The following is a 24,247-nucleotide window of genomic DNA, read 5'->3' as shown; positions in this document are numbered from 1 at the left end:
GTTTTGGCTTCAGAAATGAAGTTAAAAAGCTGAACAAAACAGTCTGGCCAGGAGGGATGGAGAGGGGGACAAAACTTAGACTCTCTACTACTCTATGACAGTGCCTTTACAAAGCTTTAGTAGTGTGTAAACCCAACATTCCTGCTTATACAAGGGCATATTCCTAATGCAGGGGGCAGTACATATGTGAGCAGCTAAAAAGCCAGCACAGTCAATGAGGCATCGAAAATAAGTTGACACCAAAACAGGAGAATACAACAAGAGGTATCAGGATGCTGGAGCAACCATGGCTGAGGCTGTAATTGCAGGATTTCCTCTCCCTCAGTGTTGCTCCTCTCTAGTCCATAGCCATCAAGCAGACTTGTAACTAAGTGCTGTATTTCTCACGTTTACAGCTTTATTTCTGTTTATTCTGCTGTCTTGGTCACCGAAGTGGATTCCCATATAACAGTATCTGTGTGAGTAATTAGATAGTCTAGAAGAAACAAGTCAGGTATTTGTGCAGCACTTCTCCTGCCCTGCCAAGTCCTCTCTATAAACACTTGATACCACTCTTGCCAACATGATGAGCCATATCTGTAAAATGGGCTGAGCAGAATCACACATATCACCACTGGCTGTGTTTCACTGTTCTGGAGCAACATTTGTCAGGTGCCGTTCCTCACTACAGATGAACCGTGGGTGGAACACTTTAAGGTCCACCACACTGTGTTCATGAGTACCACAGTGTTAGTGTTTTGAACTGAACCTATTTCTAATAGTAATTAATATTTTGAAATTTACTCCTGGAAGGAAGGTCTTTAAAAATGCATAAGAACGTCCCAGGCTTAGCAAACAACTTCACCATTACCAGTGCACAACCAGCCATTCACGGAGATCTAGCATCTTTTCCCTCAAGGGTCCTAAGTAGATCCCAATAGAATTTTTCCAACAGGCTTTCACTTTTCTTTACCTGCCACTGTGAGTATTTGCTTATCTATCTCTGGTCTCAAGTTGTATCTTAAGAATTGTGCCAAATACTAACAGAATCTTACCAGACAGTATCATTTCCACAGTAAAGATTTCCAGTATGCCAAACTGGCTCCACACCCTGCAGCATTTGCAAACCACCACAGATTTTGTGAGTATAAATAAAAAAGTAATTTGTGAAGCCAGTAAAGTGCTGCCAGTGTTAAGTGCTGACGGAGAGCACCAAAAGAGCACACCAAAAGCCAGAAGCAAAAGAGGAGAGAGCAAGGAAGCAGCAAGCAGGTAGGACAACTGTCTTCAGTACACAGACTCTTGCTTACCAGATGGCCTGAACTGATTGCTGCTAACTACATGAAGGAAGAAAGGTTACAAGGCAGTGTTATGAAGATTTGTGTCGCTAGATCTCAATCTAGAGAGGACAGGATGCTGAGAGGTTTTCAGGAAGGGCAGGTGCAAAACTTTCACTGAAAAATGGTTGTGAGCTGGAAATCATGGTAAATCTCAGAGTAAGTGGGGAAAAAACTCCAGGTATCACCAAGCAACACAATTTCCCCTTGCTTTCACACCTCTATCCATACCAGCACCCTACTTTAACATCCTGCCACAAAACCCATCTGCCAAAAGCAGGGCCCATCCAAGGGGGCTGGAGGACAGGCACAGCCCCAGCACCAGGCAGTTCTGCAGACCTCTGCGGTGAGCAGGTCTGTGAGTGATGGTATTTCATGAATCGGAGCGCTGGGGGAAACTGAGGCAGCTCCGGTGAGAGCCCTGTTCGGCGTCCACAGCGCCACGGGCACGCAGAGGCCGCCCTGCCGGGCAGCTTCGCCCACCGGGCACCTCTGGATGCGGGTGGGGAAGGGGTCCCGAGGGGAGGCCGCCTCCCTCGCCGCCCGCCCGCCCGCCGCAGTGGGGCTGCAAGGGTCGGGGGCTTCGCCTGCGCGGACGCTCCTTCCCCACGCCCCCCGCAAGCCCCAGGTCAGGCTGGGCTCTGTGCCCGCCGTGACCCGTCGTGTTTCGGCCCGCAGAGCCCTCCGGCACTTACCGAGCCGCGGAAAAGCCCGGGGGAGCAGTGCCAGGAGCAGCAGCAGGAGCGCGGAGCCGGCCATGGCTGAGGAGAGCGCGTCCCGCGGGCAGCTCCGCCGCGCCTCCGAGGGGCTGCCGGAGCGGGGAAAACCGGGCTCCAAATGATAAGGAAATATCCTGTCACATGGGGAGCTTTGAAATAACAGGAATTCGCTGTTCAAACTTTGCTTTCCTAAGCTGATTTTTTTTTTCCCCTTAGCGGAGGAAAGAGCCTTCTTCCAGGCATGTGCAGGTGATAAAGCGGTGATAACTGAGAGGAGCGCTGCTTTCTTTGTTGTTGCCGTTGTGTGTGGTGTTTGTTTTGGTTTTTTGTTTTGGTTTGGTTTTTTTCTTGTATCCGTTTTGCGACTCTGACAGCTTTGCATCTGGGTCAGTGGTTTGTCTTCCAAGAAAATTAGCCAACCTCGCTTGGAGGGAGGAGGATATCCCTCTCCTTTTCCTCTGGGATAAGGAAAGGAGAAAGGATAACGGGTAAGAAACCCAAGTCTCAAAGAAAAGCGCTGCTCGAACGCCCGGGTTGCTCCCCGAGCGAGGACGGCAGAAGGAGCAGAGACCTACTTTTGGGAAGCCGGGATCTGCTGCCCCCGTCCCCATCGCTGCTCCCGCGGCGCCCGCAGGTCCCTCCGCTGGGAGCGGGGCTCCGAGGAGGAGCCGGAGACGAGGGCGCTTAGGAACCCTAAGAGGCATTGTCTGAATTCCAGTAACAACTTCAGCCGAGTTGTCTGTCTGTTTGTTTGTTTGTTTGTTTGTTTGTTTGTTTATTCTACTGACTGATGGCTCTATCTGCTGCTAACAGGACTCAGATCTTCCTCGTGAATCAGTGCAGGAAAGACAAAACCTTGCCTGCTAGCTGGGTTTCACAAGCTGAAGCACCTGCCTGGAATTAAATGATCCTTCTGAAAAGGTGCCTTTAGAGAACAGTCCGCCTTGATGTTTTTAAGGCTTCTTTCTGTGCTGGATGCAGAGCAGCATGTTATATCTTCCAGATCACTATGAATTTACAGTCTGAAGAGTCCCAAATAGATTGAAAACATCAGTCTTACTCTTGTTTTACATAGAAAGGCTTTTGTGACATCTGGGACTTACTGGGCATACATGAGTCTCAGGGAGCATCTTATTGCTCCCTACAACTCCCTGAAAGGAGGGCTTAGTGAGGTGGGGGTCATTCTCTTCTCCCAGAAGAGACCAGAGGAAATGGCTTGAAGTTGCACCAGGGGCAGTTTAGACTATCAGGGTATTAGGAAAAATTTCTTTCCTAAAAGAGCACTGCAACAAGCTGCCCAGGGAAATGTGGAATAACCATCCCGAGAAGTGTTTAAAAATGCAGAGATGTGGTGCTTAGAGGCGTGATTTGTTGGTGGGCTTGCAAGTGCTGGACCCAATGATCTTAGAGGTCCTTTCCAACCTTAAAAATTCTATGATTCTGTGAACCTGTAAGACATCAAACCTACCATGTGTATAAAACCTGTTGTGCAGCAGGCTGTACCCCTGTGTTGTCATGCACTTGGAAATCTCTGATAAGAATTAAAACATTATCAAAATCCTCCTTGATGGAAGTTTTTGGTGGGAAAGTACAGGACATCCAGGGAAACACCAATATGAGATTAGTATGGAAAGAGGCAGAGCAGAGTAAGAAGGTACTTTGACACTGTTATGAGGAGAAGAAACAATGGGGAGGAAAAACAGGCTCATTTGAAGTCAATGAAACTCCTGCTAACTCTGGAAAGGATTCCAGCCAGGCACTTCAGCTGCGCTGGGTCCTCTTGGGGGCTACATGAGGGCAGTAAAGAGGAAGTGGTTTATAATTTCTCTCAACATCTGTAGAACCACAAAAAGGTCAGGAACAGCCTGGCCCAGGGACAGGAGGTGGGAAATATTTCAGCCATAATCAGCAATGTTCTGTATTGTTGTGTTGATGACTTGTCATGTGGGAAACTTAATCTCTTGTTGTAGTGTATGGGAGATATTTATTTTTCCCTAATTATTTGCAAAACCCAAAAGCCCAGGAAAACATCTAGTGCTAGAAAGAACAAGTCAGAGCACTCAGAAAACTGCTGCTGCCCTAACAGAACACTGCTATTTCCAAGACTTTCACTGAAAGTTTGGGTATATGTGGTATTCTTTTGGCTCAAGATAAACAGAGAAGGGAGATGCTGTGTGAAGTTCAGTCTCAATGTAAAAAAATATAACTGCCACTAAAGTGTTTACATGGTTATGTAAAAACTGATTATGTGATGGTTACGTGCAGCAAAGGCATGTAGTTTAGCTGAATATACATATTGCACAAATAGGCAGAAAAAGGGAATTAAGTAGATGAGTAGTGATACCTCTTTGGCTATCTGTGGCTGTACGAGGAATGAGCTAAACTCTGAAGTGACAGAAGAAACTGCTTTATGCTGTTCTTGGAGTTTCTCAGAACTGAACTGGACAAGATGCTGAGCAACCTGATCCAAGTCAGCCCTTCTATAGAGAGGAGGTCATGTTAGATGACCTCCAAAATCTCTTCCAGCCAAAATGAGACTTCAGCAAGAGAAGTTTCCAGCCTCCCTTCCTGATCTGGAAACTGCCTTTTTCTCATTGTCCCTTACACTCACTGGATATACTGGAGATATTACCAGTTCAAAGCCATTTTGACAGACATGTGTGACGCACACACATATGTCTATATATGTGCACACATATGTCTACACACACCCTCTGTCTAGAGCAGCACAAGTCTTGATGAGCTTATTGACGTAGCCTGTCTCATCTGCAGCACACTCATCAGCAATTATCTGGATCTAGCTCCCTCTTTCATCATGAATCATACATTCTGATCTGATAAAGTCAAAGGGAAAGATTTTCTCTCTTCTGAGACAAAAGGATTCAGCAAAGTCTCAGGCTGTAGCAGTTTGTAGGCAAAAAGTTACCAAAAGCTCAATCTGCTGAATAACTAATGACAGGGTACATGTCCTAGATACACATATGTTTTCATCTTTCCCGTGGGTAGGAAGCCAGCTGAATGAACAGAAGAATTTACACAGAACAGAAAGGCTTGAATTCCTCTGAGACAGGTCAGACCCTCTCTTCTTGTGGCACATCCAGTTCTTGCAACTGGTCACTCTTCCTGGCAAAATGCATGGAAATCCTGAGCCACAGTGGCCCTTTACTTTTATAGCAGACTGGAAAATGAGAATGAAAATGAAAAAAGTCCTAAATGAAATTATATCCAGATTTGAAACATAATATGCCTGTATTTTATGTCTGGAAGGAAAACAGGTGGATTACTAGCCATGCTTTTACATTTTGTTTTTTGATGTTTCCTGTGGGAACCTGTATCTGCCAGATGGTACTCAATAGTTATCTACACATTACTAATATTTGAATGGGTGCTGCAGTGGGTTACCTGCAATGGAAGCCTAAAACCATTTTTGTATTTCATTAGTCATCTTAGAGTATTTAAATAATGTTCTCACACTACTGAATGATTTCAGGGAGTTTTCTAGAAGATTGTACTGTTGTAAGAAGATAATTAAAATTAGACACTGTACTGGTTTTGACTGGGATGGAGTTAATTTTCTTTGTAGCAGCTGAGATGGTGATATGTTTTCTGTTTATGACCAAAACAGTGCTGATGACATAGGGATGTTTTAGCTATTGCTGAACAGTTTTGCACAGCCTGAAGGCTTTTTCTGCTTCTCATGCTACCCCATCAGAGAGCAGGCTGGGGTGAGCAAGAAGCTGGGAGGGGACACAGCCAGGACAGTTGATCCCAATGGGCCAAAGAGATATCCCACACTCTACAATGTCATGCTCAGCCATAAAAGCTGGGGAATGAGAAGGAAGGGGGGACATTCAGAGTTATGGTGTCTGTCTTCCCAAGGCCTTAATTTCCTTGGGAAGTAGCTGAACACCTGACTGCCACTGGAATGTAGTGGAAAAATCCTTTTTTTGTTTTGTTCGTGCAACCTTTTGCTTTCCCTATTAAAGTGTCTTTATCTCAACCTATGACTTTTCTCACTTTGACCCTTCTGTTCTCTCCCCCATCCTGCTGCAGGAGAGTGAGCAAGCAGCTGTGTGGGCTTGAGCTGGCAGCTGGGGTTAAACTACAACAGACACAGACTAAAACATTATTTATTAAGATAGTTTCAAGAACTTTACTATTCTATACATTCTATTTAATATTTCGGAGTGCTTTTTTTTTTATTTAAACCAGAATCTTTCATGATCAAAAGGAGTTAAAAGCTAGGAGGAAAATCACAGAAAATGGACAGAAGTCTTGAATTTTCTCAAAGAATTTTCAATGACAGTAAAATTAAATTTTTCTATCAAGCTGAGGCAAAATTGTTTAGTTCATACAGTGTGGTGTATAAACTAAAAGAGCCAGGACACAAACCTGTGGATGCTTGGTGTGGATCAACAGCCACCAGAGTTTATTTCAAGTTGAGCTAAAGCTGAATCATACACATTTCCTTGATACAGAAGCTAGTACAACAAAGGGTTATGAACACCTTCATCACTTTTTAATCTCATTTCTTGCTTTTCAAGGCTTAAACTCATCTTGTTTACTTCTGCAAGCACACAACACAGTTAATAGTAACAGTGAACAAAACAACACATAAGTAGGATCCAGTCCAACATTAGTTTTACAATACCATTATCTCAACAACAAATTGTGACCACTGGTGAGAAAAAAAAGACAAGTAATGCAGTAATAAATTGCCAAGAAATTAAATTCATTGCTCTGTAATCACTTTAAATCGTACCAAAAGAAAAGCCAAAAGGAAAAAAAAGAAAATACACAAATGTATTCAGCTCCTACATGTTTTCAAATTGCAGTACAATCACCCTAACCTCCCTTTGCTGTCAGTGGATGGAGCAAAGGAGGAGCAATAAATAGAGGACCAATTTAGATGTCATACTCTTATGCTTGGTCTTACCTAACTTGAGCCTGAGCCTGCATTCCTGAACAGGATATATACATCATTGTGATAAGCAGTACAAAAGAATAAATATTAAATCAGAATGACTACTTTTTTTCTCCTTAAAGACAACACCTCAAGCCTTTATTGTGAAACCCTACATGTATTCCTTTTATAAAATACCCTTTTTTAATTACATGAAATCCATACTACAAATCCCCTGCAGCCAGAAGGCAGAAAGGGAATTCTACTGTAGAAGCATTTGTTGATCTTCACAGCCTATTCCACTTTCTTTCTCATTCTGTAGTAACAAATCACTCTAAAACTGTGGGAATTTTTCTTTAATTACAATGTTCTACATGTTAAAGAGCTGTACACACCCAGAGCAGTGGCACCCATGGCTCTGTTATCTACACAAGAGACAAATACTGGACTGGCATTTCTTTTTATCCAGGTAGCCTTTTGATAGGACTATTTCTGTAAACAAAATGAATGCATATTTTTAATGTTGCTCATAACTTTATGAGTACATCAGTGGTCTATAAGGTTTCTCCAAGCATAATAATCACAGAGAATCATCAAGTTTGAAAGATCAAGATCATCAAAGTAACTTTGCTATAATCTCCCCTAAACCAAATCCCCAAATCCAGACATCTTTTGACCTTTTCCAGAGACAGTGAAAAAGTCCATCACCTCCTTGGCCAGTTTATACCAATGCCTAACCACTGTTTCAATGAAAAAAAGTCTAATATCTAAATTTTGGAGCTGAGTGGGAGTAGGGCAGGACACACTTGGAATTAAAATAATGCCATAACCTACTTATAACTGTTACTGCCTTCGAGCTGTATGTTCATTCCCAGTTATTTATCATGGTTAAAAGGAGATGCAGGAAAAGTGTTACAGTAAACATATGAAACAATGTTTAATAAAGGGTGAAGAGAAATAGTTATTTTTAGAAATGAATGGCAAAAATGATACATGATAGGAAAAATATCAGATGATAGGAAAAAATGCAGAGCTGATTTGTATTTTCTATTTGCCATATCACAATATATGTGCCAAATAAAATCCAGTTTAACTTAGAAAAAACAGTCCTCATAGCCATTGTCCACATCAACTCAAAATATAGCCATGACATGAGCACAGAGGTCCTTCAAGAACCATTATCTTTTAGGAGAGAAATAAAGCAGTAGGAGAAAGCATTTAAGAAGAAACTTCCAAGAAGGAGGTTAAGAGATAAACAGGTAGAGGTTCTGGGTTGGCTTTCTTTGCAAAAGAGAGGGTTACTTAAGAGTTTCTTTACTTGGGCTTTTTAACTTCAAATAATCAAATTCTGGATGAAATTATAGGTCACACTCCTCAACCACAGATTTGATCCTGTCTCACTAGAATAAGAATACTATGGTATCCCTGTAAGTATTAAGAGGATACCAAGAAATCTTTAAATCATTCTTTTGGCAAATCTCCTATTGGGCTGTTGTTGAGCAATGCTTTAATACACTGTACTATAAATAAAAGTCTACAACCGTGATCAGTATGCCAGTAATTCTATGCCGTCCTGAATACTCATTCAGGATGGTTACAGTAGCAAAATACCACACACCTGACATAAGAGAAAGGAAACAGGTTTCAGTGCAATTTCCTGAAGAACTATGAAATGAAACAATAATATGAATTTTAAAAAGTGTGTCTTTTTTAAAACAGATTATACTATCCCTAATGTCACACAGATAATTTTTACAAACTGCTGTGAGCCCCAAATTAGTTAAATGTTACCCATAGTATAGGACTTAGCCATAGGCAGAATATCACATTTTTGAATGAAAATATACCTAATTTCAGGAAAGGCACTGTGAACTGCAGTTTTATATAGGATGAAATGCTCAAACCTGTCTGATTCAAGAATTCTTTAAGTTCATGCTGTCTGCATTATCAACTTTTGCAGAATTAATTTTTTTTCAGAAAGTTAGCAAAGACTGAAATATTATGAAGTATTATGTAAACTAAACAGTCACTGAGTACACATTATTGAAGCCTCAACATAGGAGGAGGGAAAATAAAATTTTATTTCACAGATGATGTTTCTATTTCATTCTAATTTCAACAACAGGATTTTTATTTTGGCAGTATCTCCTGCAGAACAGAATAGAATTTCCATGCCTCAGTTCTGTGTCAGAATAGACTGGGCATCCTGCTCAGTGACTTCCCTTTAGGCCAGCTCCAACACCAAGAGATGGTCCCTGTCCCACTACAGCTCACCATCTGCTTTACTCATAAATGTGTTGGATTTGTCTCTCCTATGACCAGGACTGACAGTGATGTTTTTATTTGACATTGTTTAGTCCCCAAATAATGTCATTTTTTTAGTCCAAGTTTGTTTATGCATTCAGACGCAGCCCATCAAATTTGTTAGAAGAGGGATTGTCATGCTGGCTTCACAAGCAGGGGTGACTCCTCAGGGCACAGCAGGCTGTGTTGGGTCTGTGCAGAGCCAGGGATGCCTCCCACAGTGCATTTCAGACCTGCAGCACGAGTCCTGTTCCTGCAGCATCACCCAGGAACATCGCCAGCTCCCATGAACACCCTCAGCTGAACAAAATACCCATCCCAGGTACCCAACCTCGTGATCCCATGTTTCACTCATCCTAAAAATGACACAGTTACTACCTCCCTCCACTACTAGAGAAGCATATGGGGTGAAATGTATATTGAGTACTCATATAATGAAACTTATGAGCCAAAAAGTAAATGAGATAATCTTAAAACTGTTCTCCCCAGCCTACTTCCAGTGAAATAAAGGCCATGTAAAAAAAATGTAGATAGTAGCCTAAAGAGTTATGTGTGAAGAAGGCTGATGTGTGAGACAGGGCTTGAGGGAGAGAGGCAGGCACTACCTGGTGTGTGGGAGAAGCTCTGGTAGAGGAGGCAGACCTGCTGGAGGTGAGGAGGAGCTGTGGTGTTGTTTAGAGCTGCTGTGAGGAGGCACATGCAGAAACACGAAGCTGGGACTGGTGTAAAGCATATTTTGGGGCTTAATCCTTCCCAGGATCTCAGGAGCCCGCTGGAGTTGCAACAATTTTCACTTTTTCCTCCATCTGCTCCTCTGTAACTGAACCTCAGGGCAGTGAGGTTCCAAGAGATTAGAGTTTAGCACCTCTTCTTGATGCAGTGTCTCCTGCACCAGGTTTAGTGGGACAGAGATAAAGAGAAAACAGAAGTTCAAGTTGCTCTCTTCCTCTTATGAAGTTTTGATAACACAGAAGGGGTGAGTCTAAGTCTGTAGATAATTTCTGTGAAATTCAACTGTTTTGCCTTGAATTTTAAGAAGTCTTGCAAGAGCTCCAAAGTTAATTAAAAATGTAGCAATGTGTTAATATATGTACAGCACTGCACCACCCTGAAAAACCTGCCACCTGAAAAGTGTTGGGTGAACCATGACTCAGGCCAGAAGCACCTGAGTAAGGGGCTCAGATTCCATTTCTCTGCATGTTCATGGTACCTGGCACAAGTCACCACGTGCCTCATCCCTCTCTCAAAGTTTAAGACACGCTGGTGTAGTGTCCTGAGTGTCCTATCAATGCTTGCAGGACGATGGCGACTCCTGGGTGAGATAGTTACACCATGATAAAACTTGTTTGAAGATGGGCAATTAAGTACAATCCTGAAAGCTTCCCCCAGAAGAACAGGGAGCCAGGTGGGTCTGAAAAACCACATCAAAGACCAAAACAAAAGGCACCTGGGTCCTGAAAAATGTCTTGTCCAATAAAACTGTTCAGGATACAATACTTCCAAGTTTTTTCTGTGATTATTATATCCTTTTTTTGCACCAACAGTGGAGATCAGCCCTCACACACATGGATGTTGACATCACTACAGGGCTGAGGAACCTCATACAACCTACCCCATCTTTCCTACAAACAGTCTTGTACTTTCTTCCTACCAAATAGCAGCAGTTCTGTTATCAGGAGAGCTTCATCTCCTGTTTTCAGATATGCAAATCTACAGGTGGGCTAGACTCCAATTTCTGATGGTATTTCCATAGATGAACACTTCTTACAGGGAAAAAAAAAAAGGTAAAACCAAGCCAGAATCTGAACAAATTAAAACCTCAAAACACACAAAACACAACTGGGAAAGAATGTCTTATTGAAGATACATAGAGGAAAGTCATAAGAATCCCAAACCAGACAGAGTTTGGATTTGGTATCTGCCTTTCCTGGTGCCTTGGCTAATAGCAAGAGATCAGCCACAGTCGTGGCTGATTTATTTTGATGCCTCATTTCAGTGGGAGTTAGGCATAATAATAACTTTGAAAATATGAAACCTAGATGTTAGTTTAATCCTGAATGTGAAGCTGCGAGACTGATTAAATGGCAGTTAAATGAGAAAATAAATCTAATGGCAATAATGACTTTGATAGGTTATGAATAGTTTCCTGATAGGGTAGGTATTTGCCTTTTTTGAGATTTATTTTGTCAGTATATTTTCTACAATTTTCCATCACCAGTATTTCATAAAGAAACTTTTAAATATTTCAAATTACTTCTGTTGTTTCAAGCACTGTAAGAGTCCCTAGAATCAGTAAACTGATTTTTCACTGACTAGTAGCTAGCTATGCTATCTGAATTTAAACCCAAGTTAGGGCACCTCCACCAGAAATTAGATATCTCCAGCATTCAGTTCAGTACAAGAGAATCTTAGAGTCTCTTTCTGAAGGTACAGCAGCAACTGTGCCATTTGTTATTTCCCCCAGAACAGGGTGTAGCTGCTGAGGCAGCCCCACCGTGGCAGCCTGCCAAGCAACCCAGACAGCAACGAGACAACAGCTTCGTCCTCCCTGTGTTTCATTCTGACACTGTCACCTTATCTAAGCTTTCTGTAGAGTAATGGGTTTAAAATCATGAACAACTCAAAATATCTGTATTTTCTGAGAACAGCTTCCTTCTGCAGTATCAAAACATGACATTTGCTTTTTCTTCCTAAAATAAAAATACTCACTTCAGCTCTGCTCTGCATGCAGGAATTTAATGGACTATTCTTCTTAGGAATCCTGGCAGGTCTTCCTGCCTGTTATCTATGACCAGAAGTGAGCTGATCCATCAGTTTTCACAGGAAACCAAATCAGCAAATGTTACACAGGCAGCGAAGCAGGATATAGTAAACCATGCTCCACATATACATCCCACACTTCCTTTACACTTTTAAAGCTGAGACCCAAGTGAAAAACAGAAAACATAGGTATAGGGGGAAAAGAAAGCTGAAGAGCTTCATAAATTTTAAAACCTTTTTCTCCCTACAAACTACCCAGTGCAAATGTAAACAACTGAAGCTGAACATTAAGTGCTCAAGATATCGCATGCCATCGGAGTCAGAAGATAGTCCAAAAAGGCTTGCCTTAAACATCCTTACATTTTGTTTGTTTTAATAATTCTCCTGGGTGAGATGTTTAACTACTGCACCCAAAGCAGAAAACATCTGTAAATCTCTTGAAATTACAGGATATGCTGTAACTGATTTCACTCAGAGGCCTGGTTTACTTTTGACATAGACTTAAAATACTCGTTTACAAAAATTGAGGGTTTCTATGGATGAATCCTCTCTATACAAAGAATGTGAGTCCTCCTAGAAACAAAGCTTCATTATTAAAGATTCATTTACTTGCACAAAGCCTTCTTCCTTGTCTCTCCTAATAGTATAATTTACCTCAACTTGCTTTTTTCTTTCAATCTCTCCACCTTTCTCAATTCCTTGAGATCCTGCCCCACATGTTATGCTTAATCAAAGTGAAGCCATATTTGGCAGTAAAGAACTAAGAATAGGGATTAAAAATTTCATTATGGTCTCTTGCTTGTCAGTGCTATTCCAAAGTAGAACATTAGCCAAAAATATTGACTACTACATTCCATGTTTTGCCAGAGACACCTTCAACAGCTGTCTTTTCTGTTCATTTCTGCAAGACAAACAAATATTACAAATAAAAAAAGACTGAATACCTGTGCAAGCTATGGATAACTTGTCAAGTCTAGTTTAGCTGAGAAATTCAGACAAAGTATTTCTGGGAAATTATGACAGACTGAATCTGTAGTCAAGATCCACTTAACAGCACAACTCACTTTGCTTTCGGAGTCAGTCACTGAAAGACTGAAAAATCAGTGAGGGAAAGATTACTATCCATGCAAAGCATATGCCAAAAGGTGACATCTGTATCAATACCAGAATACAGCTACAGCTGTCCTGAGGGATCCCAGAGTTTAAGAGGGAATCATGAAAGATTTTTTTCTGACTTTGTTGATAGGAAAGATTTTTAAGCCTACAGGACTTACTGCTGTGGGACATGCAGTAGGGTTGCTGATATAAACTGGTCTGGCAATGATGAGCCAGGAGATCATATCCCTTAATACAGCAGTTGAACATTATAAAAAGAAAACTGAACACGTAGGGGGTCAGCACTGTTTTTACCTGACAGCTGCCTACATATGAAACTTTATTGCAATGTAATAACAACACTTCTTAACAACAGTTAAGAACAGGTTGTCCAGGGAGGTTGTGGATGCCCCATGCCTGTAAGTGTTCAAGGCCAGGCTGAATGTGGTTCTGATGAAGTGGAAGGTGTCCCTGTCCATGACAGGAGTTTTGGAACTAGATAATCTTTAAGGTCCATTCCAACAGAGACCATTCTATGATTGTGTGAATCTTAAATGGAACACACAGTGTATGGAAAATCACTCATAAAATTTTGATTGATTTGCCACATGTACTACAGTACTTATCTTTCTGAATCCTGCAATGAATAAAATTAGAAAGTAGGATGGAACTATGAGCATGTATCACTAAACAACTTGGAACCAAACTTTGTTCCCTAAGAACAGAGGTGCTCCTTTCCTGGGTTGAAATCTGGCTAATTCCCCTGGTGAAACTGCACCACTGATGAAGAGAAAGTAAAGTGAATAAGAAAGCAATGATCCCAAGTTAATGGCAAGGTGCTGTGTAAAGAATACCTGATAGGCCAAAGGGATATTGCAGAAACATGAAAAATACAAAGCCCAGTTACAGCAATTGTATGACTGAACCAGTGATGAGGGACACAGTACTTCAAAGGTTAAAGATCAGGACTGTCTGCATTTCAGAAAACAAGCTAAAAGGATCCATAGGACACCTGCATTATGTGGAAAGACAGTCTGCAGAATGGAAACATCCAAAGAGAGAGAGGAAAAGAGAGAAAGATTGCATCTATGTGCATATATGAAATTAATTAGATTTATGATTAATCATTATTTCCGGCCATGCTTGCTGTAAGGATGAAGTATGAGAAAGCATATGAAAGCATACAACCATTAGGAAATACATACACTACATGAAACTGATTAAATATACAGAGAGGAGAGCTGGGATTTGGATTTTCTGCATTGCTGCTGAAATCCCACTGAATGCTGCTCAACTCAGTGCTGTTCACTGACATATTTGTGCTGTTCACAAAGTTGCTTCATGCTACCTCCTGTCTGTCTTGAATAAAGCAAGCTTGGGATCAAACTGGTGTCTCATGGATGGACAAATTCAAGGAGTCTAGTTCTTGGAAGAGGCAATTAGGAACTGGTCTGAGCAACCGGGACACATAGCTGCTTCCTGAAGTGATAAGTGGGACTCTGAAACCTTGGAAGGAACAGCTAACATTTACAGAAGGCCTTGATTATCCGGAAGATAAGAAGTTCTCAAGAGTAGAAAGTGTGTATGTTTTGAAAGAAAAAGCTTACCAAAATAAACCACTAAATTAAAATCACCTATGTTATACTTAAGAGAGCAGGAAGAGCTTTAAAAATTACTAATGCTATATCTCAGTAGATATAGTGGAGTGTCGTTAGCCACACAATCAGATAATTTAATCATGACTCCACAGAAGCTGCAAGAAACTCGCTAAAAAGTGAGATTGTGGACTTGAATAAAGAAAAAAAATCTTCACTAATTGTTTTGTCTCACCCCACCAGGAGGAAAGAGAGTTCTCTGAACAAACACACTCCTAACAAGAGTTTTTTAGACACCACCCATGATTTCTGTGAAAAAACCAAAGCAAAACAAAACTTGTTTGAAAGTTTCAATAGCACATTTCAGTGAGATGCTTGGTCCTGACCCTGTGCTCCAACTCAGGTTCAGAGAATGATGACTTCTCTGTCATTTGCAGAAGAATTCCACTTGTTCTTACATAAACCATATTTTCATGAAAATCATCGTATTACCTATGAATCATCAGGCCATATGACTTTTGCTGAGGATTTGCCTAACCATTCTTCAGCATCAAATATGACAATATTTCACAAGGCAAAGAAAAAGACGAATTAGGGGAAATTTTCACAAACCTAAAACCAAGGGAACCAAATCTTCACACTCCTTTAAGAAGCACAGTAATTTGGGACCGTCTGACACATAGACTGCAAAATAACACACATCTGCATAATCCACAAATACCCGAGGATGCATGAGTCAACAGGGGTGAGCCATCACAACTGGCTACAAATAGATTCCAGTGTGATTTCAGTAGCAGTCAGAGCCTCATTAGTAAATCAAACTTCCAAACTGTGAGTGGTCCAGGTATGTATATACTGAAGGGTTCCATTCCTTGACATGTGTGCTTCCTGTAGCCAGCAAGTGGTGAACAGACACTGACCAGTCAGAGTTTGTGCTGCTGAGCAGTGTCCCAAGGATGACAGGCTCTGCCAAGTACCCCCATGTTCCTGCTGGATTCTGCTCCTCTACGAGGGTCTGAAGCACAGCTGCCAAGGCAGGGGATGTTCCAAACCTGGGAACATGGGGTGTAGGCACCAAGCTGCACTGTTAGCAAGCAAAGGTGCATGCATAAGGACTCAAAACCCATGCTTAACAGGGTTAAGCAAAGTCAAAGCAAAATATTAGATGCTACAATCACCACATTGCTTATATATCAGAAGATTGTATGCTAAAAATGCTCTAAACCTTTGACTCAAAATACATATTTGCCTTTTTTAGCCCTATATGATTATCTGCATTACGGCGTGTTGCCCATGTACACTCCTAGGGCTCATGTCAATTTTAAAAAGTGCAAGTCAGCCTTAATCAGTGGAAGCTCTCCCACAGGTTCTCTCATAATGGCTTAATTCACATTTCTCACTTAGATCATATATCACAATTACTATCAACAAAACCAGACTTGACTTAAAATAATCCAGACATTTAAATGTAAAAATATTGTGTGAGAGAAAAATCTTTATCCTACGACAGAGGAGAATAAGATTTCAAAAATTAGCTACAGTAATAAGATAATTCATTAAGGTCTCCAGCTTCATAAATGTGATATGAAGTGAGTGCTATGAAGAAAGATTATATATGAGCCAGTTCTTCAAAAGTTTAAGAGTTGTTCCAGCTCCTTAAATAGAGACTGATATTTATAATACCTCTTGCCCAGGATCATGGCAACAGATTTTACAATGAATCTGGTTTTTACAATAAAATTTAATATTTTACAATAAACTTTTATTTTACAATAAACTTTAAATACTATGAAACAAACTCTCAAAATCTATTTTCATCATAGGCATGTCAACAGAAATGCTTTCTATCTAAAAGAGACAGGCAGTAAAGCAAACTCAATATTAATTGCCCCTCCCTGTTCCAAAACAGAACAAGTTTCATTTGTACACAAACTGCAGGACTTTTAATTCTGTCAAATGAATAGCTATTCTCTTGAAAAACACAAATTTTCCTACTGAACTAACCCATAATCTATATAACCTCTTGTCCTAAGGGGTTTGGCTCACATTTTTAGGAACAGGCCAAACTGATACTGCTGCCCACTGCTCCCCAAGTCCCACAGTCTTCATTGTTTTAAGCAAAAAATTTATGCTTCACATTGTTTTAAGAACACAGCATACAGCTGTCAAGCCTAAGCTTCAATTCTGACCACATTTTAAGATCTACAACCAGGTTTTAGCTTCATCTTCAAGACATTCACACTGATCAGAACACCAGGTTCTACACCACCTTGTGTTGCTGTCATCAGAGATTAACTGTCAAGCTACCATAGAATCTGCTTATTCAATTGTAACCAAATATATACATTAGACTATACAGACACAGTTATTTCCATTTGTTCTTTAAAATACTCATGCTGTATTTACCAAAAGATAGAGGGCATGCAGCATACTTGAAATGAGATCTACATTGGGTTAGCTGAAGGAAATCAATGACGAATTGCTTTAAAAGATAATGTAATTTGTGTATAAGCATCAAATAAGAACAAAAATCCCACAAATCCTCCCCAATCAGAACAATCAAAAACCTAACCTCCACCCCATGTGAAACCAGAAAATTTCTAACAGACCTTGCTTATTATATGTCCTTCCATCAAAAGAAGTCTTTTTCAGATTATTCTTCCATAAAATTTATAAATTGAATTTGCAACATAATGAACTAAATACTCCAACTTTAATATTTTGCATTCATACCAAAAACAATTAACAGTTTTTACAAATAGTGTTATTTACTAAAACAATTCTTGTACAACAGTGCAGTATATCTAAATATATACATATGCCAACATCAAAGGGAGCATCAAAACAAACAAAGCCAAACAAAAATGCACTTTTCTACTGTGTACACTTTATTAAAACCAAAGCAGACTGCAGCAGGTTTTTTTTTTCATGACAAAGACAAAAATTACTTAGATTCCAGAAGAACATGCAGGATAGAACAAAAACTCCTACTACCTTTTTGCCGAGGTAGCAGCATGAAAAGGGAACTTTAGATCTGCAATTTACATAGTAGCAAGTGGAATGTTTTTAAACACACCCATCCTAATTTAAGAAACAAGGCTTCAAAAATGCACGTAGTGTTTCTTACATATTGAAGCAAAAAAGTTCAAATGTCAAGGCCTTCTCCATGTTTTCCTATGGTGTTGGACAGTGTATGTATGAAGGTCAATATTCTTCACTGCACCCGAAAATGAGAAAGGAATAGCTGTAGTGTGAAGTTGATCAGCTTTACTAAGATTGAATAACAGAGTGAAAAATTATTCTGCCTGCTGTTGGCAATGGAGGGTTTTGTAACTTTTATTCTACCTTTTTCTTTAAAACTATCTCTTCCAGTTTTTAACTGGAAAAATTATACTCCCTTGTTATTCAAAACAGGTACATGCATGTTCTCCAAAGGAAGGTGCAGTTGTACATGTAATTCAAAGTGCCAGTGTAGCTGCTCTAACTAGAGATGTCTTTTAATTCTGTGAATTCTAGCAGAGAAGGAATAAGGTAAGACCTTTGTACATAAAGACTGCACAGATGTCTTTGAAATGTGAGTGAAAACTGAAGAGATATTAGAGAAAATACTAAAAAATTTGGAGAATGAGGTATTAAGCAGTTCTCCAGTGTAAATCTGATGTTCCTGCCATCTAGAGGAAATCAGAGAACTATAGTAGCAGCCTAGATTCGATCAGCAAAATATATACATGGTATTAGAAGCAAATCTATCTCTGTTAAATCTAACCATTTGCAATCTGGCAGAAATTTCTGAAGTTCAAATTTATTTCAGTTTCCCCTGCCTCAAAATACAGTAACTGTACCATGAGGACAGTATGCTGCTTCACGCTTGTTGAGAAGCATGCAGGAATTCTGACATTTTGCTCCTTTTTACTGCTGTCTCTATGTGCTTTGGCAAGTGACATTACAGACACATCTACACAGCACCAGTTACTAAACAGAGATGGGCAAATGCATTGTGACTGTTCCTGCAGCTGCACACTCTGGAATGCACTGCCATGACATCAGTACAGAAAATTTTAACATAGTACCCCAGGCTTTTTCCTGGGAGGTTTTACAGTAAATCTTGACACCTTTGTTATGCCCACATAAACTGAGATGATACATATGGCTAAAAAAAATTGCTCACAGAAGTGAAATGCACAGAAGGCACTTTCCAGAGTTTCCTCCAGTTCAAGCTAACCAAGCCACTGAACTACCCCTTCTGAAGTTAATTAGAATTTTTGTATTCCTTAATGAAAGGGTTAAGTAAATAAGGGTCATACAAAATATCTTGAACACATTTTTGCCTTAAATTGACAATTTACAAGTAAAGAAACAGGACATTCAAAAATCAGGTCTTCTATTGGAACATGAATAAGATTTCCAATGGTTCCTCACTTTCAAACAATTTACATTCGACACTTTATTTAACTGCTAAAAAGCTTTCCCACACAGTAGCTGTACAGCTGTACGTGTACTTCCTGCTGCTCACTAACATTTCAGTGTTCAATACCATAGTAAGGTAGAATATAAGTAAACTTGATCAAAACAACGCATAAACAAGGAATCTGAGAATAAATCATGGCAGAGAAGCACCAGCAATGGCATCTCCAGGTTCATGGTAACAAACCAGCAGAGAGGAGGTGAACTGAAGCATAATTTCTAAGCTGTCAGAGAGAGTGTAAAAGGATGACTGCAGGAATTTGTCCAATGACAGCATCTAGCACAGTAGGAGAAGGCGTCCCACTTCAGAGCATCGAGCACAGGGCACAACCAAGCAGGAAGACATTTTCTGATAAGGAAAACCAACACTGAGTAATTCAGCTCCAAGTTAAATTTAATCTGAAAATTGAACAGGAAACGAAAAATGTGGGTTGCAACAGAAACACTAAGACTCAGAACCTAAAATTATAGCGACCTACTCCACCAGTTGTAGACAATGAACTCTGTTTCAAAGTCAACTAAAATTCTCTGCCTGCTACAGGAGATACCTTAGAGCAGTGACTTTTATTAAAGTATGAAGGAAAATAGAGAGTGTCCATCTTTTGTTCCACAACTTTCATTATACTGAATTTAAAGGGGCACTGAATTTTAGCAAGTGTTTTTTTGGTCATGATGAACATGAAAGGTGATTTTAATTTTCATAAAAATGGATGAATGGCCAAAATAAGCAATTTGGAGAGCAGAAAAACTGTGATACACATAAGATTTTAGTGTTCAAATGAGAAACCAGGACCTAGCATTTCTGTATATCAAGGAAAAACCTCAAAAATTTTAAAAACTATGACAAATTACTAACAAAATGTATTTTTTCTGGGCTATTTCTGTACAGACTTCCACATGCCCTTATTAGGGAACATGTGACACAACATGTGAAAACCTAAGAATACAATAGTTAATATAACATGATGCTTCAAGCTTCTCCTTGAATCAGAGACTAAGAACAATGGAATAAAAAATTATTTTCACTTTTGTGTATAAATTATACATTTCTATACACATTGAATATCTGATTTTGGAATAACATAGCTAATGCTTACAGAGAACACTATCTAAATTATACTACAAGTTCTTTCTAAAGACATCACTTCTTCAATCCATGAAAAGTCATCCACGACACACTATGTCAGATTATTATATTTTTCTTTAGTATTTCCTTTCAAATTCCACAGGCTTTTGTGATGACACCAAGTACTGAAATAATTAATGATAGTTTGTGAGGATGGTTAAAAATTTTAGAGAAAACAAATATGAGAAAATCCTAGCATTAGATCAACCAGCTGGCTAGAACATCCTCAACAGGAATAGATCAACCATGGGCACATTTTGTAACAACCTTAGTCAGAACTTATGTAAAGCAGTCATCTCAAAGTATCTGGCAAAACACTGATGTCAACTAAAATAGTGAAACAAAGGCATGTTAGGTAACTGTGAACAGATGCAGGAGTATATGGAATAACAGAGCTCATTTTATACTGTAATGTACAATTGCGACATTTAATTCCAGAAGCATCACACTAAAATATAGTACATAAAACGAACAACTTCTGACATACACACAGGACTAAAAACAGATCTGATGTTGAAGCCATCTAGTACTGCCCTAGTGGAATTAGAGCTGCTGGAAAAGACGAAACCAGGATGCTTTACTAGATGGAATACAAACGCAAAGTTACAACACTCTTTGTACAAGAAACTCTGCCCAAGCACGCTTGAAGTGCTGCCTTCCATTACCACGTTTCTTTTGCAACACCTCATCCACAGAAAGAAATACCATGCTTTACACAAAGCCAGGTGGCTAAGTTACTGAGGAACACAAGGGCTTAAAACAGGCTAATGCATGTTGCTGCAGACGAGAATTTAAAGTAAATTAAAAGTGGGTTTGGATGAGATGCCTCATAAACTAGTCAAACCATAGAAGGGCTAATAAACTCAAATGGTACAACTGGAAATTGAAACAGACATTTAAGGCAGAAGTGTTTGTGTTAGAACAGTAAACAGAACAAATTGCTAAGCAAGGCCACAAGAGATAAAACAAAGCCCTGAAGGTTTGTTCAGCAAAGTGATTTACATGTCCATAATTCTCCATGTTCTAATTAAGAAGACTTGAATAAAATAGTGTAATTCATGTTGTGTATTCCAGTTTAAAACTCCATTGTTTCTCTTTCAAATCAATTCCCCTGTCTTTCTTTGGTGTAATCTCTACCAACACACACAAATAAAGTACTGGTTCTCATTTTAAAAAACAACTTGGAAAAATAAATTACATGCTTCTCATGATAAAATGCAAGATCCTGATCTGTTTCATGGTCCCATTATATGTTTAGCAGCCTCTGAATAGTAGTTTTAAGTTAGTAATTATGTCCGAAGCAGAATCATAATTTGCTGTTATCCCCCCAAATCATTTACTAGTTAACAAGTTTAGTTTGGTAGATAAGCTATCTAATAGTCATGATACACTTGTGTTCAATTCAAGAAGTAGTGAAACTTATCTAAGTTTGTAAATTCATACACAGACCTTAGTTTCTAATTGTAACCATGATATGCAGAATTACTGTTTTTCCTGCACTGGAAAAAGACATTGCATCTGTCTTAAAACTAGACAAAACTATGAAATATGGTTGTCAGTTCATGATTAAAATAAAACAGTAAAGCAAATTATTTTTAAACATAGTGTTAAATATATTCACATGACCACCATAGTTATACGAAATGGGCACTACTGCAATCACACACTATATGTACATAACATATATGCCACAAGAGTTTGCAATGGTTGAGCTTTCACAAACTTGCCAATTTAACCATACATAAATAATCTTGTACCAATTTTTAGGCATTTTAAAAGGAATTAAATTTCCTAAATATATCAGTTCCTCCGCAAAATTAAAAAAAAAAAATCCTAAAAAGTCAGTGCAAATTGAACTTGTTCACCAAGAGAGATTCTTATGAAGCTGAGGATAAACAAAGTTTAAGAGATTAAATGAAGAAACTCATAGAATCGCCAACCACCTTTAGCAGAGGTTAAAGAGGGTTAGGAATCAGAAGTCCTGGATCCTATAGCAGAGCCTTCTGTGAGTAGCTATGCTGTGGCTGTTGAGGTGCTGGAGGCTGTGGCTGCTGTGGAGGTGCTTGCTGGCTGCCTGCTGTCTGTGGCAGAGCTGTAGGCGCTAAGTTATAGTTTGGCACCTGGGACATGTTAGTTCCAGCATTCTGATAAGCAGCAACATCAACAGTACCAGGTGGTGGACTATACACTGAAGGCTGGTTAGAGTAGGTACTTCCAGCAACAGAACCAACCATTGCACTGAAAAAGGAAAACAACAAAAAAGAGAGCTAAAATATTTAAAGCAGAATTAACAAACAATTTACCAATGGAAAAGGAAAACCTTATTGCTTCTCCTGTTGTTCTATTTACACACAAAAAACCTTCTAACTCTGTAGACAATTCCGTATTTAAAACTGTAGCCAATGAGTATTTCCATTAAAACTCAAACACATTCCTCAGATTTAAACAAACAATAGACACTCCCTATGGATTTAAAACTAGACCATGAATCTATACTTGTTTTATTTTAAGGTGCAACACAGAATACCATGTATCTTCCATTCTGTTCATGAAAAAAACCAAAACCCAGCAAACTGTTTTAAATAGCAAAGCAAGTCAGCTGAATATGCAGAAACTCACTTTATCAATGTATGCTTTACTAACCCAAGTTAGTACCTTTGAGGACAAAGACATCAATGACTCAAGATGAATGTCTCTCCCAACTTTTTAGAATAAATTACTTTCCACTGAGAGTAAACAAAACCAAAAAACCCAAACAAACAAAAACCAACTAACAAAAATGCACAAACTTGTTCACAAATTAAAGTTGTGAAAAGTCATCACAGTTGTGGTAACTTAACCACGACTTAGTGTCTTTGGCCATCTACCAAACATAGAAAGCCTCTTTTAGCTTCCTTATTTGGCCCAGCTGTATAAGCTTTAGTAAGTATTCATAGCCCATTCACTTCTTTCCCAAAATGAGCAGAATTCTCCCCACTGTTCTGTGGAAAGATATTTGACAAAGGAACAGTAAAAGATACTCTCAGAAATTATGCAGACACAGCCAGAGCAGCAGATAATCTTCTTCATTAAAAGTACATTAAAAGTTACTACCACTACTACTACTAAATTATGTCTGTATAATTTTCTTTATGTTTTATATAAAAAGTATAGATCTATATAAATTACATATTTCATATACAGAAAATTTAAAACTAGTTGAAATTTTTAAAAAAATTTAAAAAAAAAATGAGAAGTTTGTCAGGAATTTTTACCAAATATATGACACCTATAAAAAGCATTCCAGAAATGATTGCACTAAAGTATCTTTCAGTTGTGATTATAATTATACTTCTGCAATTTAAAAAAGAGTCTCTGTTTAAATTGATTTAAACCTGAATAGAAAAATATTTGAAATTACTTTGTGTAAGACGTCTGTGCAGGCTGCCCAGGAATTACTGAGCTGGCAGATGGAGTAACTGTGCCTTGGCTGAGAGAAGGGAGCTGTTCTGAAGGAAGATTGTAACCTTGAATGTGGCCCATCTGTGCACTCCCTGTCACCAAATATGCATTACCTTGAGTTTGCCCTGGATAAACCTAGGAAGTTAAATAAAGCAATATTAGAAATAAAATACAAGAAAATTTTCTATTTAATATCTGACTTCCGAACTTAAAGACATCCTCTCAAATCTTATAGTTTCTTTTTTTTTTTTTTTTTTTAGTACCAGTGAACAACATTTAGCATTGAAGTTACTGAAGTTAAAAATGGTAGTTCTTTCATAGCATCATTTTCATGTTGAAGTATCTATGAGTAGATGGAGAGAAATTGTACTCCTTTGGTTGTTTATTTTCTTTGACCCACTATGCAAAGCCCTGGCACTTTTATTTTTTCATTTTATGCAACTTAAAGACCAGGATGGGCATTTTCTTTGATGAAAAGGAACTGAACGGAAAAACACTAAAAGCATTAGAACCCACAAAACGAG

The 24,247-nt window shown here is 39.1% G+C and overlaps 2 protein-coding genes across 2 annotated transcripts in view; both read right to left on the bottom strand.

The window, feature by feature from the left end:
* LOC134558880 (macrophage mannose receptor 1-like) overlaps window positions 1-2,619 on the bottom strand; it is a 56,345-nt gene extending 53,726 nt beyond the window's left edge. Inside the window, exon 1 of the mRNA XM_063413172.1 lies at window positions 2,012-2,619. Within this exon, the coding sequence (XP_063269242.1) occupies window positions 2,012-2,417 (406 nt within the window). The 5' untranslated portion in view covers window positions 2,418-2,619. The remainder of the gene's footprint in view (window positions 1-2,011) is intronic.
* Window positions 2,620-17,559: 14,940 nt separating this feature from the next.
* Window positions 17,560-24,247, bottom strand: part of STAM (signal transducing adaptor molecule) — a 33,434-nt gene continuing 26,746 nt past the window's right edge. Inside the window, exons 13-14 of the mRNA XM_063413158.1 lie at window positions 23,683-23,858; window positions 17,560-22,520 (exon numbers count right to left, since the gene is read on the bottom strand). Of these exons, the coding sequence (XP_063269228.1) occupies window positions 22,271-22,520; window positions 23,683-23,858 (426 nt within the window). The 3' untranslated portion in view covers window positions 17,560-22,270. The remainder of the gene's footprint in view (window positions 22,521-23,682; window positions 23,859-24,247) is intronic.

Source organism: Prinia subflava, chromosome 1 (genome assembly GCF_021018805.1).
Source record: "Prinia subflava isolate CZ2003 ecotype Zambia chromosome 1, Cam_Psub_1.2, whole genome shotgun sequence".
NCBI lineage: Eukaryota > Metazoa > Chordata > Aves > Passeriformes > Cisticolidae > Prinia > Prinia subflava.
This window is presented reverse-complemented; position numbering and strand designations above follow the sequence as displayed.